Source organism: Peromyscus leucopus, chromosome 18 (assembly GCF_004664715.2).
Source record: "Peromyscus leucopus breed LL Stock chromosome 18, UCI_PerLeu_2.1, whole genome shotgun sequence".
In the NCBI taxonomy this organism is placed as follows: domain Eukaryota; kingdom Metazoa; phylum Chordata; class Mammalia; order Rodentia; family Cricetidae; genus Peromyscus; species Peromyscus leucopus.
In genome coordinates this window covers 15,893,463-15,911,846 of record NC_051078.1, presented here as the reverse complement: position 1 = coordinate 15,911,846, position 18,384 = coordinate 15,893,463, and the positions used below count along the sequence as shown (strand labels likewise).

Here is an 18,384-nt window from a genome sequence, read left to right as displayed (position 1 = left end):
AAAACATGTCCACTAGCTCACAATGTAAAATACTCAGGGATAAAACAGTAAGATGGTATGGAAGATTGCTATCAAATACCCAGCTGAGAAAACAGGACAAGACCTGACAGAATTGAGTGTCCTGACAGAATTGAGTTGGAGTACACTCTGTCTGTTAAAGCAGTATTGTTAAGATGTCAATTCCCCAGATGGTTTTCTCAATAGAACACAGCCCTAACAATTCCAGTGTAAGGTTTGTAGGAATTAACAAACTCGTTTCTGTGGAAATGCAAAAGTCCATGAAGAACTGAAGAACTTTACAGGAAATCTATCTGGAGGACTGACAGGGTCTTATTTCATGGTTTAGTTATGTAGAAACAACAGTAGCTGTGTGGTGCTGGAGCCAAATAAGTACATTTACAAGTGCACCAGAATAAGCAGTCCAGAAACCAATCCACACGTGTATGATTCATTGTTTCTCAGTCCTGTGCAAAGGCAACTCAAGGAAGAAAAGACTGAGTCTGTTGACTAGATGTTTCGTCTTCACTGAAACATTCTCTCTGGTCGAGTGGAGAAAAGCTGATGTGGTGTATAAGACTGGGGAAACTCCCGCAACTTACCAAACGCTGGAAACTGAAAAAAGTTACAAGAATCACAAGGACCCACCCTGAGTTACATATGCAGCAAGTAGATGGTGTGGTGATATTTTATTTGTGCTGAAATGTGATATTCTATTTGTCTGTTAATAAATAGAGTTTGCCTGAAAGTCAGAGGTCATAGCCATAAACAGAAGTCAGGTGGTGGTAGCACATGCCCTTAATCCGATCACATGGCAAGCAGAGTCTCTGTGCGTTCAAGGACACAGCCAAGTGTGGTGACAGACTCCTTTAATCCCAGTACCAACCATGGAGACCTGGAGGTCTGTAGAGACAGGCAGTGATGAGGAAGTGATGTGGCTGAGCTTAGAGCCAATGAGAAGGCAGAACAGGAAGGCAATAAAGGCACAGGTTAGACAGGAAGAGGTTCTCTTGGGAAGCTATGGCGAGGTGGTGAGCTAAAGTTAGTTGGTGGCTATTGCTCTGATCTCCTATGGCTTACACCTCTGTATTTGGCTCTGTGTTTCTTATTTAATAAGACTGTTTAGAAATTTGTCTACAAGATGGGGCATGGAGACTCTGCAGCTAGTAAAGATGTCTGAGGTTTGTGGTGGTATTGTGTTCCCCAAAATATTGTGTACTCTAATAAATTTATCTGGGGTCAGAGAACAGACAGCCACTAGATACAAAGGCTAGAAAATGGTGGCCCTCACACCTTTAATCCTAGCATTCCAGAGATAGAAATCCCTCTGGATCTCTGTGAGTTCAAGGCCACATTGGAAATAGCCAAGCATGGTGACATGCCTTTAATCCCGGGGAGTGGTGGTAGAAAGCAAAAAGATATATAAGGCGTGAGGACCAGAAACTAGAAGAATTTGGCTGGTTAGGCATTTGGCTGGTTAAGATTTTGACTGGTTAGGCATTCAGGCTTTTGAGCATTCAGCTGAGACTCATTCGGGATGAGGACTCAGAGGCCTCCAGTCTGAGGAGACAAAACCAGCTGAGGATCCGGCGAGGTGAGATAGCTGTGGCTTGTTCTGTCTCTCTGATCTACCAGCATGGACCCCAATAACTGGCCTCGGGTTTGATTTTATTAATAAGAACTTTTAAGATTCATGCTACAGAGGTTTTGCAGAGAGCCATGGGCAGTAATATTTTCAATAACCAAACCCAGCAACTATTCAGATGTCTAGCGAAGTAAATAAACGAATTGTTTACATACCTATAAATTGTCAATGTGTATGTATCTTGAGATAAATATAATGAATGAAAGAAGGAAAATTGAAGTGTGTATATACATATATATATATATATATATATATAGTTTCTATAAAACTATCAAAATACAAACTAATACATAGTAAAGATGATCAGCGTGGATAAGGCAGGATTTAAAATGGGCTTGAGATGAGCTTATAGTGATATATACATATATAAAATTTACATGATTGCTATGGTATCTTCACTGCCTATATTTGTTACCATCTATCAAACTGTACCTTCTAAACAGGTACCATTTATTGTACAACAATGGCACTTCAAATATCAGAGCAAAGGCTACATTTTTACTAATGTTTGAAACATAATAATATACAGCTCTAAAAACGTTCATCAGAAACTATCTCAATGGTGGTCTGAGAACCTCACCACAGGTGGCTGATTTTTCATTTCAGTAAAATAGCATGCCTCTTTGCCAAAATGTAAACAGAGTTGAAGGAAAATTGCCATATATTATTCATACTCACTACTGTTTCTATTTTTAGCCCTCTTTAATCATCTTGACACTCTGCAATTCTATGGAATAAGGATTAGATGTTCCATATAAAGGTACACTGATATTACATTTGATCAAAATAATATTGTCATGATTTTAATCATATTAAAGTAAATCTAGTATTTACAAACAGCCTTTTAGAATCAAGAGTGGGAAAAATAGCTAGAAATATTACTATCAGTTTGGAATGTCTTAATAAAGAATTTTCTAGATTATATCTAAAACATTACTATCATCAAATAAATTGAATATATAGCAAACCAAACACAGCCAAAACCCATCACATACAAAATTAATATAAGCATGATAAATATATCATAAGCCTAAATGATATTACTCCTAAAAATATCAGAAACTCTCTACTTGATCAAATGCAATGACATTTTCTATTAACAAAATGTCTTTATATACTATTGCCTTCATTACTAATTAGCAGTCATTTAGAGAGTCATTACTGAGCACCAAACCAAGTATCTATATTAGCATTATCAGCATACCAAGGACTTCTGATAAATTATTTTTATCTCTAGTTATTACAAACAAATATATTTATATACAAGGTAACTTTAGTAATTTTTTAAAGCTCATGGCATTATTGAATCAATGAAAACTCCATAGAAATCCCAATAAGTATAATTCAACTTATACTAAAATGAGATGAGTATTTACCCACATTGTGACTATTAAATGACTAGTATATGTCAAGGCTAAGACATACATCCTCGTGTAAAAATTAAATCAATGCATAGAGATAAAGGATAAATCCTAATCCTTGTAACAGTGGAAAAGACTGAAATCTACCTAAACTTTATAACTAGTCACTGATTCAAAGTTTTCCTGACTCATTCGAAAGCTTCTAATTTTTATTTGCTTTTCCATATCAACCAGGAAGCATGCCCAGTTCCCACAAAACTCCTTTACAAATTATTTGTTAAATGTATGTGTTCTGTTACTACATAGACCCATTTGCATCAGCCAATCAATTATTTAAGGGGCACTAACAGAAAGAATTTGTCACTAGTAAGGTCAACATTCTTAATACTAAAATCTGGCATTTACATAACACCATTTGTACAGCAATTTCAAATGAAGTTCCCAAACATTTATTCATCAATACTTTGAATATTTCCATGCAGTGTTTGGCAAACATTCATTTCCATTTTATTCATTTATAAAGCAAAGTCCTGTTCACGGGAATGACATGAACATAGTAACACCTTTCCTACTTACAATCAATTTTCATTTGCTAGAAAGAATAGAAAAATATAAAACTTCTAGCATGAAATAGGCTGTCTATCCCAATAGTGAAATATCTCGTTGGCATGTGCCTCTTTTCTATCCCACCTTTTTGTATGCGATCCAGTCAAACACCTTGTCAATATCTGTTGCCCGTATCACTTCCTGTGACACCGGATGGGAACTGGCCAACCCGTCAAGCAGCATCACTTCATGCAGAACATCTGTCAGAAATCTCTGCTTTTCCTGTAACACAGTAGATGGGATAATATTATAGGTGATTCATGGTTATGGCAGAATCTGCCAGACAACATCAACAGCATGGGTGTCACTTAACTGATGGTGCTCATCCGTCTTACATGGGGAGACTTCAGATCTAAAGGAAACTCAGTAAATAAAATAGCCCCTTAGGATAGTATAAAATAAAGACAGTTGATTTAAACATAACATGAAACAAAATCAATAGGCTACTGTAAGCCCTAAGTAATAAGAACAGCCAACTGTTTTATCAGTGCACAAAGCAAGTCTGAAGAGTGGACACATATGACAATGATACGATACAGGCTTGTCTGTGTCTTCTATAATGTGTAGACAACAATTCCAGTCTCAAATAACGTTTTCATGTCAGGTCAGTGCAAGAATATTATCTATTTAAACCACTATACCTAGTCACATTAGAACAGGTGAAGCTCTGTTTCCCTGCTCCTCCATCCCACAACACACATTCTTTTCAAAAAAGAAAGAAAGGAAAGAAAGAAAGAAAGAAAGAAAGAAAGAAAGAAAGAAAGAAAGAAAGAAAGAAAGATCAATCGGGAGATTAAAACACATAGTAAAATCATTGTTTTCATCCAACTACAATACATGTAGATGTACATACAAATTTAGCTTAAAGGCCAAAATGCAGAGATCACCCAGTCTTAATAATCCATTACCACTAAGTACTGAAAACAACCAGAAACATGAAACTTCTATTCACCACATGTGGTATTTCTCTAATAAAAGCAGACCAATTGCTTTAAAAAGTGAACTGTAAAGAACAGTACTTTTGGTTGTTTTTGTTTTAAGAAAGTCTGCTTTAAAGAAACAGCTTGGATTCTGTTAAAAAAAAAAAAAAAACGCTGCTGGCTATTAGTCCTCCTGGCGACCTGTCTTCATTGATGGAGGGAAGGAGGGAAGGAAAAGTAAGTCACAAAAGATAAGAAGCCTAAACAACCCCCTGGATAGCTAAGAACTGAGGAGTATCATTACTGAGATTAAAGACTCCAATGCTTAAATTGCTCTCTCTAATTCTGAACTCAGTCCGACAGTCTGTTCATTTTGAGAAATCAGATAAACACTGTGTAATTTTGGATTGAGTTGTAATTTCCAGCTGAGAGTACACCAATCCCCAGACTTAAAGAAGTGGAAACAAAGAAGGACTACGCCTTAGAAAGAAAAGTTAACTGAGCACGTATGTGTGTGTGTGTGTGTGTGTGTTCAAATCTATTTTTGAAAAAATGGATCTGTTCCTCTTCACCTGATCAATGATTTAGTCCATGGAATCAGTAATTTAATTAATTAATTAACTATATCTATAATGTCATTTATCTAATGGTGTTTAAATTGTCTATAGTTTATATATCTAGTGTCTCTAGTTATCTTCTAAGACTTCCACAATGATTGTCTGTAACCCATCAAAGAACATTACACAGTAAAGATTAGAGCAACCTAGCTCTGAGTCCCAGAAGTCTGATCCTGACCCTGTAAGACCATAGGTAGAGAGTTCAAATTCCTCCTGAACTACATGATAAATGCAACATAAGTCAATTGCATATTTTCTCTAAAATTAGTTTCTGCTTTACAACAAAGACATACCATTGAACCTGTTGATTTTAATGTTGGGACAGAAGGTGGTCCATTAAAAGCAATAATAATACCTTAAAGTAATGACCAAGGCAAAGAAATCATTCAGCAGATCCAAAATATACCTATACATTTTGTGATTAAGCAGCTAAGATTTTCATTCATTCAAATTTATAATGCATGTTAAAATTAATGATATTAGACAAGGAGTAAAAATTATAAAATGAATGTTTCTATTTCAGCTTGTCTAATGAATGCTTTGATATTTCAAAATTTTCAATTAAAGATGTGATGTCATTCAGAAGACAAAATAACAACAGATTCTTCAAAGAGTGATTGTGACAAACGTTTAAAATGCTTATTTGAATCATAATTTTTAATTTTTAGCAACAATAAATGCATATTGATCAACATTAAAAGTTTAATGAATAATTCTTGTTTGAGAGCTGTGAGGGTTAAGTGTCACAAACAGATTTTAAAACTGAAATCTAAACTCAATATAAAAGAAGAAATATTAATGTTAAAGGGAGTATGTATCAATTATACATGATACATTACTTGGTGCTTCTGCAAGGAAGCAAAACTAAATCTTTGTCTAGTTAATATAATTTCAATTACAATTATTTAACTGCAGTATGGGTAAGTCATTGGTAAATGATTTATCTTCTACGTCATTGAAAAAATGGTATTAAAAACGCAAAAAAAAAAAGACTTGTGTTCAAAAATAGATTGGGGCCTGTGTTCCTGGTGAGGGAACACATACAACACACAGAAGACAGAATACATTTTATCGATGACGAAAAAAAGAAAAAGAAAGGAAATTCTAGCCAGAGGCAAATTCAATTTGACAGTACTACAAACAGCTCACAGGAGAAAGGGCACTGTATTTTACTTTTCAATAAACACCTGCATCACTACAAAGTAAGAAACTATCTGGCTAAAGCCTATATTATTATCAAGACCAACAGTCCTTACAGTAACAACAGCCATCTTACCTAGTATTAGTTAATTTCCTACCATTTATCTGGAGCTATGAATGTTAAAAACTGAAGTAAAAGAAGCCATTTATATAAAATTAGATAAGTGGTAAAATAAAATAGTGGGCCACAGTGAACGAAATACTAGTTTTATTTTACAGATTAAAGTTGCCAAAGTGATTTTTGGGAAAGTTATACAATAGTTGACTTATCTTTGGGGACTTTCTTTAAAGAGGTAGAAAAGAACCTGACTTTTAAATATTTAACTTACAATGTGTGTGCATGTGTGTGTTGTGAGGTGTCTGTAGAGTATACTCAGTGAATATGTAACTCCTGATTTTTATTTTATTCACATATTTAAGGCTAGTATAATTTGTAATCTACCACTTTTAAAAGGTAGCACATAAAGGAAGATGGGGCACTTTAAAATCTTTTAAAAAGAAGTTCAGTGTTAACAGTAACCACAAATTCCACAGCCTTAATGTAGATATTACTCAGTATTGTTACACGTGTGTCTCCAACAGTTACAGTACTATAAAATGTCATTTTCCCACTAGTGTGTGTGTGTGTGTGTGTGTGTGTGTGTGTGTGTGTGTGTGTGTGTATGATATGAACTTGAGAGATTTACAAAGACATTTCATAAAAATAAAACATAGGTAGCCAGGCGGTGGTGGCATACACCTTTAATCCCAGCACTCGGGAGGCAGAGGCAGGCGAATCTCCGTGAGTTCGAGGCCAGCCTGGTTTCCAAAGCGAGTTCCAGGAAAGGAACAAAGCTACACAGAGAAACCCTGTCTCGAAAAACCAAAAAAAAAAAGTAAAAATAAAAATAAAAATAAATAAATAAATAAAACACAGGTAACTGCAGAATTGTTCCTGAAAACCACACAGCCATTATTTTATTTGCCCATTTACTTCTTCAATAAATATCTATTAAATTCCTACTCCATGCTAGATATTATACTGCCTTGGGGGAATAAATGGATGATTATACTTGAACTTCCTAATCTTGAACTCAAGAATAAGAAACTACAATAGACAGATACACAGCACAATTATTATACTACAATGGGTGCTATGAAACTCAGAGGATGAAATGATTGATTAGTTTAGGAAGGTTTAACAGAAGAAACAGCATCTAAGTAAGTGGCTGATAGATGAGAGGGGAAGCAGCTAGAAAGGGGCAAATCCAGGGCAGAGTAAGCATGCAATTAAAAAAAGCCACATCACTGGAATCTTCAATTATCGGGTCGAAGAGTTTGGTGTCAATAAATGGGCAGTAACAGGCATCATGACGTAATAAATGTAGCACTGTAGCTGTGGTATACAAGATGGCTAATAGAGCTGAGAGACAGGAAGTGACCACTATCTTAAGAATAGGAGTGGTCGTGGTGTCTGAGGACAATTCAATGGTGGAGCAGAGGTGGATTGGGGAGATATTTTAAGCATTTCCCGTGCTTTGAAATAACTATTATGGCTTTGTAGCATTAATATGACTTAAAAGAAAAAGTTGAAGATTATTAACAAAAAAGTTAAAAAAAATGTAGTTTGGACAACATGCTAAAAAAAAAAAAATCAGTTTACACATGATGAAGAAAAGCACCTATGAGCATGCACAGAGAGTTTTGCAAACAACTGCAAGTAACGACCTGGGTCTAAGAGAAAGGAGTCTTTACCCTGGAGGAGATGGGAATAGGGGGTGGGCTGGGGGGAAGTTGGAGGGGGTGGTGAGAGTGGGGAGGACAGGGGAATCTGCGGCTGATATGTAAAATTAAATTAAATTATAAAATAATAAAAAATAATAATAATAAAAAGAATTTGAAATGCACACAAAAGAGAAAGAACTAAATTATCTTTTAACAATGCATAGTTGGGAAACAATATAAACAGAGCCTCAGAATTCACTTCTAAAATCGATTTTCATAACATCAGCAGCTCATAGATGGGTTTTTGGCTGTGTATGTAAAGGAAGTTAAGAACTCTTAACACATCATTAAACATCTAAGAAAATATAGTGCTTAGTACTCCAAAGTGGCTTCTGACTGGACATGTCAAGTCTGAGGGGTTAGATGAGGAGATGGGTGTTTGTGGTGGTATTGTGTTCCCCAAAATATTGTGTACCCTAATAAACTTATCTGGGGTCAGAGAACAGAAAAGCCACTAGATGCTTAGGATAGGCAGTGGTAGCACACACTTTTAATCCTAGAATTCCAGAAGCAGAAATCTGTGTGTTCAAGGATACAGCCAAGCATGGTGACTCACGCTTTTAATCCCAGATAGCGAGCCTTTAAACACAGGGAGTGGTTGTAGAAAGCAGAAAGGTATACAAGGCATGAGGACCAGAAACTAGAAGCATTTGGCTGGTTAAGCATTCAGGCTTTTGAGCAGCAATTCAGCTGAGACCCATTCTGGATGAGGACTCAGAGGCCTCCTGTCTAAGGAAACAAGACCAGCTGAGGATCCAGTGAGGTGAGGTAGCTGCGGCTTGTTCGGGTTCTCTGATCTTCCAGTTCACCCCAATACCTGACTCAGGTTTGATCTTATTAATAAGAGCTTTTAAGATTCCTGCTACATCTAGACACAGTTGCTGAACATGGACTGTCAAGCAAGAAGTAAAGTTAAAGCTATTGGCAACTTCCTACAGAAAGGCTGAGGAACATAAAGAGGGTGCAATATTAGTCACATGCTTTGAATCTGTCACCAAGAAAAAAAAACAGATAAAGGAAAAGCAGAGAAAAACCTCTAAGTAGAGATCAGAGACTGGTACATCAAACCAAAGACAAGGCAGATGAAGCATAAGGCTGAGAGAACTCAAGGAGTGGTGAAATATTCATAGGCATAGAGAAAGCTGGAAAAAAAATCTCAAGGCAGACATGAGTTGCATCCAATCAGTGACAAATATTCAATTATCCACTAGAAGGTTGATCTGAACATAATTGATTCTTTTGATAAGAAAAGACTGGCTGGTGAGTGCAAAATTGACACAGGAGTCCTACACTGGACGTGAACACCTGCCTTTCACTGGCCATACAACCTTTGGAGACCACATAAACTTTTGAGACCTTGGCATCCTCACTCATTAACATGTGCAGCTGTGAAGATGAAATGAGTGAATTAGCTCTACATATATTTGTTAAGCACCTGCTAGATCCCAGATGGCATGCTTGGTTCTAAGGATAGAAAGAGCAATGGATTCTACATTCAAAGACTTCATAGTAGTAGAAAGAGAGGCAAAGATGAAAGCCGGTATTAAAACACAATCTGTTATATGGGAAAATGGAAGTGGGCTCAGGCCCAGGACAGAGAATGCCTGCCATGAGAAGGATGTGATTTCTTATGCCTGAGGGAGGCTGGAAAAGCTTCTAAGCAAGGGTTTACATTGAATTTTTAAGAATCATTTAGGTATTCAAGGAATAAATGACAGCAAAGGACATTTGAAGCAAAAGAGAATTTGTGAAAGGTCAAGGAAAGTTTTCAACATAGTTCTTGGAGGGTCCTACACAAAGAGGTGTTTATGGTGCAGGTTGGGGAGCAAATCCCAAGTGATAATAGAGAGGCACTCAGGACTGAAATCATGAAGGATTCTTAGAAGATGCAGTTGCATGATGTTGTGGGACTCGTACTTGGAGAAGTCTGGAGAGTAGTGAGTTGCTGGACTAGAGCAATGAGCAATAAGAAAGAGAAACAGAAAAATACTGCACAACTGAGAAGAAAGAGAACACAATATAGGCCTTGTCTTTGTGACCCCAAAATACTATGTCAATTATTTCATGAAATTTAGCCTCGTTCTTTGTAAGCAAGGTTGGTCAAATAAAATATTTATTTTGAAACCCCACATGTGAATTAGTTGTAGTCATGCACAAAACTATGGGCATGGATGTACATATAAAATAAAAATATCCAAATGGGTTCAATTATTTCACTTTTATGCTAATTTTATCCATTTAGGCAAAGCAGCTCCTGTTTCAAATTTTGAATATTCACAATCCTCTTTTTCATAGAGATAAGTAGAGGTGTCTACCCTTTGGATTCAATCCAATGAGAATGTCTAGTTAGAATGATAAAACTAGCACATTGCAATTCTGTGTATTTACTGTCTGCCTCATGGAAGGTTCTGTGTAATGCCCCGGGGAAATACAACCGAGACACAATCCCCACCTCCCAGCAATGCATTTTACAGTATGGAAGATAGATAGGCATCTCCACGGTCGATATCCTACCATGAGACAGTATTAGTGGGATAGAGTTTTATAGGAACGGGAAGTAGAATGCAAGTTATAAGTTAAATTGCTTTTAATATCTGTGACCATGCTGTTTCAACTATAACCACCATGAATAGAAGAAATAAGATATATCATATTTTTATAACTCTGGAATCTGAACTCCCACATGATAAAGACTTCTAACATTCCCCAGATTAAACAAAATCAACATTAACCTGTTGCCATTACTTTATAAGATGTTTTAATGAGGACTACTAGCACATCTAGCATTGTAGAGTTAGACATTTTACTCTTGTTTTTCATGACCTATTCAAATCATGACAGAGGTTAAAAGCAGTAATTCAATAATAAGATCATGGGCTGGGTGTTGGTGGCGCACGCCTTTAATCCCAGCACTCAGGAGGCAGAGCCAGGTGGATCTCTGTGAGTTCAAGGCCAGCCTGGGCTACCAAGTGAGCTCCAGGAAAGGCCCAAAGCTACACAGAGAAACCCTGTCTCGAAAAAAATCAACCAAAAAAAAAAAAAAAAAAAAAGAATAAGATCAGTAATTCAAACTATAAAAGTAAATATGTTGGAGGAAAATAACATTTTGTACACATGAAATGGCTAACATTACAGTTGTCATGTTTTGTAAATTTATAACACAATGTCCTCTTTGTAAAAATTGAAAATTACTTGAAGTTGAAATCTTATAACATTGAAATAACTTAATATGTTTTATGGCGTCATTCTGTTTTTTTCATAGTTCTAAGAGTATTTTAAGCTTTCTAGTTGAAGGAGCTAGACTTATTTGTAAAAATTTTAACACCATTTAACTGAGTAGTTAATATTTTACTCACTGCCAAATCATCTGATAGACAGAATAAAAATAAAGAGCAAGTGGAAACAAATGCCATTTTCATATAACAATATACTTCAAAATTAACATTTCAAAAGCTGGTGTTTAAAATACATGCACCCAAGATGTTAATAATCATTTCCATGTGCAGCTTCTTAAAGCAGCTCATTTGTATTGAAGTCAAACTTGTACAAACACACACACACACACACACACACACACACACATATGTATATCAGGTGTTGAAGAATAATTGAAAAAGTAATCACCATCAATGCTTACAATGAGCCAAGCATTCAACCGAAACAAACATTTAGCTCTATATTTATTTCCATAACCTTCTGCAGAAAGCACCACCCACATATGAGGCTCCAGGTAGCTCTCTACTGATGTAACATTATTTTGTGATTTCACATAAACCTTCCAACTAATAATTGAAATTATATGTTCAATGTATGTTCTACTATCAACTACATTTTCTCCATTGAAATCCCTAAGAAATCCTAACCAATGAATATACTAAAAGCAAAGTTTTAGTTCCATAAAAATATCTCTGAAGATTTCACAGACCTCTCAAAATCCTGGATAAATGTTAGCACATGTCTTTATGAGCAATGATACTCTCAAACATGACTAACTCAGAGGAAGTGAGTTAAATTGTTACTCTCCAGAGATTGTATCCTCAACTGCCTTATATCTTGTTTTAACATCCAGGCTGAATGTGTCATGTTTCATTTTATCCATGGCTTGATGTGGCAAAGGGGGAAAGGCAGGGTGTGACACAAGACATGCTGAATTGTATATAACCAAACCGTGAATCATCTGCAGATGTGCCCAGGAACTATTACGATATAACAATATTGCCCAGCACATCCTGTAATCCCATCACTTGAAAAGTACTGTCAGGCCACTCGAGAGTTTCAGGCTAGCCTTAGCTACATAGTGAGTTGAAAACTGCAAATTAAGAGTGAAAATAGAGGCCATGATGTGGCACAAATCCCAGAAGGTCTTATTAATAAAAACAAACCTGGAGCCAGGTATTGGGGTGAACACTGAAAGATCAGAGAAGCAGAACAAGCCACAGCTTCCTCACCTTGCCAATTCCTCAGCTGATCCTGTTTCCTCAAACTGGAAAACTCTGTGTCCTCATCTGAATGGGTCTCGGCTGAACTGCTGCTAAAAGTCTAACAGCATACCCAGGCTCTAGTTCCTTGTCCTCATGCCTTAAATACCTTTCTGCTTCCTGCCATCACTTCCTGGGATTAAAGGCTCTTGTTACCATGCCTGGCTGTTTCCAGTGTGGCTTTGAACTCACAGAGATCCAGAAGGATCTCTGCCTCTGGAATGCTACGATTAAAGGTGTGTGTGCCAGCGTTTTCTGGCCTCTATATCTATCTAGTGGCTGTTCTGTTCTCTGACCCCAGATAAGTTCATTAGGGTGCACAATATTTTGGGGAACACAATATCACAACGCTATAATCTTTTTTTCAATATGAAATGCAAATTTCTTTTATTAAAACATAAACCATAAACCATAACCTTCCTTTTCTTGTTCATGCTCTGTATCTCATATTAACATCTTAATTTCACAATACAAACACCATTGTATTGTACCAAGTCCCTGTCTTTAAATTTTCATACTTTAAAAGTCCAAATTATCTTTAAAAATCCAATATCCAGCTGTAAATCAAAGTCACTCAAGTTAAATAAATAAATAAATAAATAAATAAATAAATAAATAAATAAATAAATAAATAATAGGTTACCTACATTCCTACTTCAGAAGGGAACAAATGTTACAGTCACAATCAGATCAAACCAAAAACCCAAATCCAATCATATAAATAACTTAAGATCTAACATACAAAGTTCAGAATCTTCTACTCTCCAAATGGTCTAGCCATTTCTCCTGCTTTGCTGCCCATGACACACATAGCTTATCTCTAAGTCCAATCAGCTCCAACAAACACCTACTTCTGCCTTTGGCTGTCTTCTCATGATAGTTGTTTCTCTAATATCCTGATATCTCCACCTCAACTGAGGCTACACCTTCACCAATGGCCTCCCCTTGGCCTCTCTTTGGGTATTTCAGGCCCTGCCACACAAGAGTGAAGCCTTAGCTGCTCTCCAGGAGCCTTTCATGAGTAAGTAGACGGAGAGACCCACATCCAATCATTAGGCTGAGCTCTGGGAATCCTGCTGAAGAAGGGGAAGAATTGTAGGAGTCAGAGGGATCAATGACATCTCAAGAAATCCCACAGAATCAACTAACCTGGGCTCATAGGGCTCACAGAGACTAAATGGACAACCAGGGAGCCCTCTGCATATTTGTTATAGTTGTATATTTTGGTCTTCTTGTGGAATTCCTAACAGTGGGGGCAGGTGTTGTCTCTGACTCTTAACAGCTTTGGGGACCCTCTTCCTCATACTGGGTTGCCTTGTCCAGCCTTAATATGAGGGGAGGTACCTAGTCTTACTGCAACTTGATATTCCATGTTTGATATCCATGGGAGGCCTGCCCTTTTCTGAATAGAGTTGGAAGAGGAGTGGATGGGGGGGGTGCAAAGGGGAGGTTTGAGGAGGGAATGGAAAGGAAAGGTGGGAGGAACTGTGGTCGGGATGTAAAAACTTAATAAAAACAATAATAATAAAAGGAGGAGGAGGAAGAAGGAGGAGAAGAGAAGAAGACGACAAAGGAGGAGGAGGAAGGAAGAGGAGGAGGAGGAGGAGGAGGAAGAGGAGGAGGAGGAGGAGGAGAAGGAACCACCATTATTGAGTCCACTTCTGAAAAGTGTTTTCTCAGTGCCAGCACATAACAAGCTATAGCTGAGGGGGAGCCAACACTGAACATCTTATACAGGCAGCTGAATGCAAAAATGTGCGAGAATCAAGCAGGTATTGCTGATGTTGAAGAGGCCATGATCTTGAAGGAGAATGGGAAGGGATATTTGGGAGGGCTTACAGTGAGAAAATGGAAAGGGGAAATGTAATGATATTATAATCTCAAACTAAAGTTTAAAAAATTAATAAAGTTACTGCATTTGAAAAGTTAAAAAAAAATACAGATTATATAAAAACCTTTTCTGATCCCCCCAAACATATGCTTCCATCGCTCATATTTTCATTAATTATGGTAATCCAGAGTTTTACAGGATGGTTCTGAGTATACTTCCAATGTCAGTCATGGTAACAATTTATGAACATGTTATCTAATATTTTTTATTCTAACAATCTATCTAATTCACTGTGAATAGTCTCCATATGCCCTATTATGTAATATAACCCTCTCTAAACATGAATGTGTGAATGTCTTGACAACTTTCTCTGCTTTCTGTCAAACAGGCAGGCAGTGTATTCATTCAAATCTAATCTATTTCTAATTTCAGTATCCTGTCATAGCTCAATAAAAGCACTCATGATACAAGGAGAGAATTTGTTGCAGGATTTCATTAATTTTCTGTTGATGTTTAGTTCACAGTTGCCTATTATATGTGGGGCACACTTTTATTATTGAACACCTTATATCCATGACACTTAGAGTTAAATGCTTAAAACTACAATGAAATAGAAATCTCTACCCTGAAGAAGCATACTGTCTAGTAAGGAAGATTTATTTTCTGTCCTTTCTGAGTTGGCATCAACTCATTTCTACTCTTCTAGAGTGTCACTTCCTTTGAGACCTTTCAAATAAATTACACATTTCTTTGTATCAATTCTCTCTATCAAGGTAATATCTCTATCATGTTTTAACAATCCTATCATTGGCCATGAAAAAATATTTTCCTTTATGCTTAATTTTTGACCAACTGAAAAGACATATCAATAAAATAAAATTTGTCAATCAAATTTAAAAAAGAATAGCTGTTTTCTCAGATTTGTTACAAAGATTATCTAGTATTTTTAGATGTAAATAGCAGGCACACTGTGATGCTTTAATGTTTGATTGACAGAATGTAATTAAGGGTATATATATATATATATATATATATATATATATATATATATATGTACCTATTTTAAATATATTCCATTTCTGTTTGAATTCTAAGGGAAGATTTCTCACCATTCAAGTCTGGAGTAACTTTAAAGATGAGCTAATCAACACCCAGACATTATTAATATGATTACCCAGTGACTACTTTATTTTGTTATTTGAATTTGTGAAATAAATAATGATCCAAATCATCTTAAATCTGTAACAAAAGTCTTACTGATTATATTAATGGATTTTAAGTGGCAGATTTTTGTCATTTAGGCCCAGCATTTGGGATATTCATGGTCAGTTTGTTGAGACACTTACCTCAGAAAAATTACAGTAGTATGACAAGAGGAGAATTTATTTTTCTGGTTAAGATAAAAAGTGCAAAATTTAATAAGGGGTATTAAACAACTTCAGAACACAGGGTCCTGAGAGACCATATACTTAACCAAATCAGATAAATTACTGTGTCTCAGACCACTGCAAGCATATCCACAATACACCCATTGTGTAGTTGGCAAACTTTCCTTCCTCAAAATGCAAATCTGGACTAGAAACACATTTTTTAACAAGCAAAACTACCAAAGTATTAGTGTCACAAAGTCATTCAAAAAATGGAATGTATATATTCAAATGTTATGTGAATTAATCTCCTGCAAGCACCTGATATTTTGTTATGTGATTGACAATAGACAACATCAGAAGCCAGTTTTGGACCTTAAAAATAATATCATTATACTTAAGTGCCTAGTAGTATGAGAAATATTAGTAAAAGTAATCACAGTATAAACCATAATTCTTTGATTCTTCACACTATCTTCACACAATTAAGCAGCATGGACCTCATAAGTGATTTGAAAATGGAGAAACATGATCATGTAACAAATAAAGAGCAAATAATGGGAATGGGTAGAAAATTATTCAATCTCATTGTTAGAAACTATAAGTATAACATAACTATGGTAAAACAAAAAAAATAATAATCTGGCTTAGCTGGTGGAAGAGTTTTGCGAAGTCAGAAGGACTTCATTACTTAATCCTCATTTGAACACTCCCTGTTGCTAACAGAGAAAGAACAAAAGTATCATCCAATAAAGCTTTATTATAGTGAAATAATGAGGCAATCCAGGCTAATCCTTTGAAATCTTTCACCTTTTTTAGTAACCAGAAGTAAGCGCAATAGTTGGCAAAAAAACAAAATATATTATCTTGTGTGAAGTCAAATTATTTTCAGTCATGATAACTAATATGACCTGTCAGCTCACAAAAGAAGTCAGAAATTTATAGAAAATTCTCCTGTTGTTTTGAAGGGAAAGCAATAAACTTTGCATAGAAAGAGTTTTAGATTTTAATTAGTCATTATCTGAAGTACATCACATTCCAGGTACTTAAAACTGGACCAATACAGGGCATGTGTGGAAACAGAATACCATTAATGTCACATTTTGCTCAGAAAGGACAACCAGTCTAACTTGGATTTAATCAGAAAATTGAAAGAATATATAATATTTAAATCAAAGTATATCCACTTCAATACTACCACAAGACAAAAAGAAAATAAAAAAGCAACTGTTATTTGCTTTCAAAAAGAAATATATTTTAAAATACCTGCTACTCTTCTAGGCAAAGTTGACAAGTCTAGAGAAAAATCAAGATTCAGAAACAGTCTATCTGAGCAGAGAGAAATTCAACATCTAAATGAAGCCGTTATTGAAGAAAATAAATTTCAGCCATTAAAGGAGATGCATAAGACGTTTAAAAATAAAAACGATTATGAATAATTAAATGTCCTTATTGTTCCATGGTTTGGCTAAAACTTTGAGGCATATGGAGCATATTTTTATTTTTCAGAACATATGTATGAATTTTAGTAGTCTGGAAAAGGTTACGGTTCTATAGTTTGAGGTACCTCTGCAAACAAAGGCACTGCTAACAGGGATATGGTTGGTCAGACAGAGGGAAAAATGATGCATACTGAAACTACCACACAGAGGATAAACCACGGAGTATAGGGATGTAAAGTACTCTTACACAGGAGTCCTGAACTAACATTAACATGAGGTTTACTTACTCCATAGAATTTCCACAGTAGATGGCTCAATTTAGGTTGTTAAATAAAACTTGGTAAATCTTAAAGTGAAATAAATAAAACGAATGGATAGTAAGGCAAACAGTGGCATCAATACAGCCAACGAATGCATATAAAATTATCTGCCTAGTTTACATTAGCAGCCCTGAAGAAGAGCATCATCCAACTATAAATAAAACCTGCAGAGAAGAAAATAAGATGATCAAAGGAATTAATTGGACACAGGTGTTCTTGAAGCAGACTCGGAAGGGAAAAGATACATGCCTTAGTATCTTCATGTTTTAAAGACAATTATGATACAAACTGACCAAAATAGGACTGTAATTGGTAGAATTTTCTATCATCAGTCCTCAGAACAGGTAAAAATGTAAGGGCATAAAAATTTTCCCAAAGGGCACTACTTAAAGTTACGAATGATAGAACCAGGGTGGGTATTCAAAATAGTTCAAAAGATGTCCCACCAGATTTTGTTTTGTATTCCCGTTAGCAGAGTCCTCTGCCCACAAGACAGAAAAGTGACACAGTTAGTCTGATACATCTTGAAATATTACAGAGAAGATGGACATTCTCAGCCTAGCAGAAGGTCTTATTCTACCTCATAGACCACTAAATATGCTGCCAAGTGTTTGGTCCATACAGTGCCTGTTAAAATCATACACATTATTCCAGCTGTGAGAATGGTAAAGTAGGCAGTATATTAACTGATATCAAATTATTCATTTTTTTCTGTCACAAAATACTCATCTATACATTTTTTTCAATTTGATTACTTAAAACTCCTTTGTTGTTTCTGAAACCCTTATCTAGCCACATATGGATCCTATTTAAAGTAACCTTGACGAAAGATGGGA

The 18,384-nt window shown here is 35.8% G+C and overlaps 1 protein-coding gene across 2 annotated transcripts in view; it reads right to left on the bottom strand.

Annotated features, from left to right (window-relative positions):
* Trhde (thyrotropin releasing hormone degrading enzyme) overlaps nucleotides 1–18,384 on the bottom strand; it is a 402,871-nt gene that overhangs the window by 164,265 nt on the left and 220,222 nt on the right. For both annotated transcript variants that reach the window (XM_028877977.2, XM_028877978.2), the window contains one exon: nucleotides 3,694–3,831. In XM_028877977.2, the coding sequence (XP_028733810.1) occupies nucleotides 3,694–3,831 (138 nt within the window). The remainder of the gene's footprint in view (nucleotides 1–3,693; nucleotides 3,832–18,384) is intronic.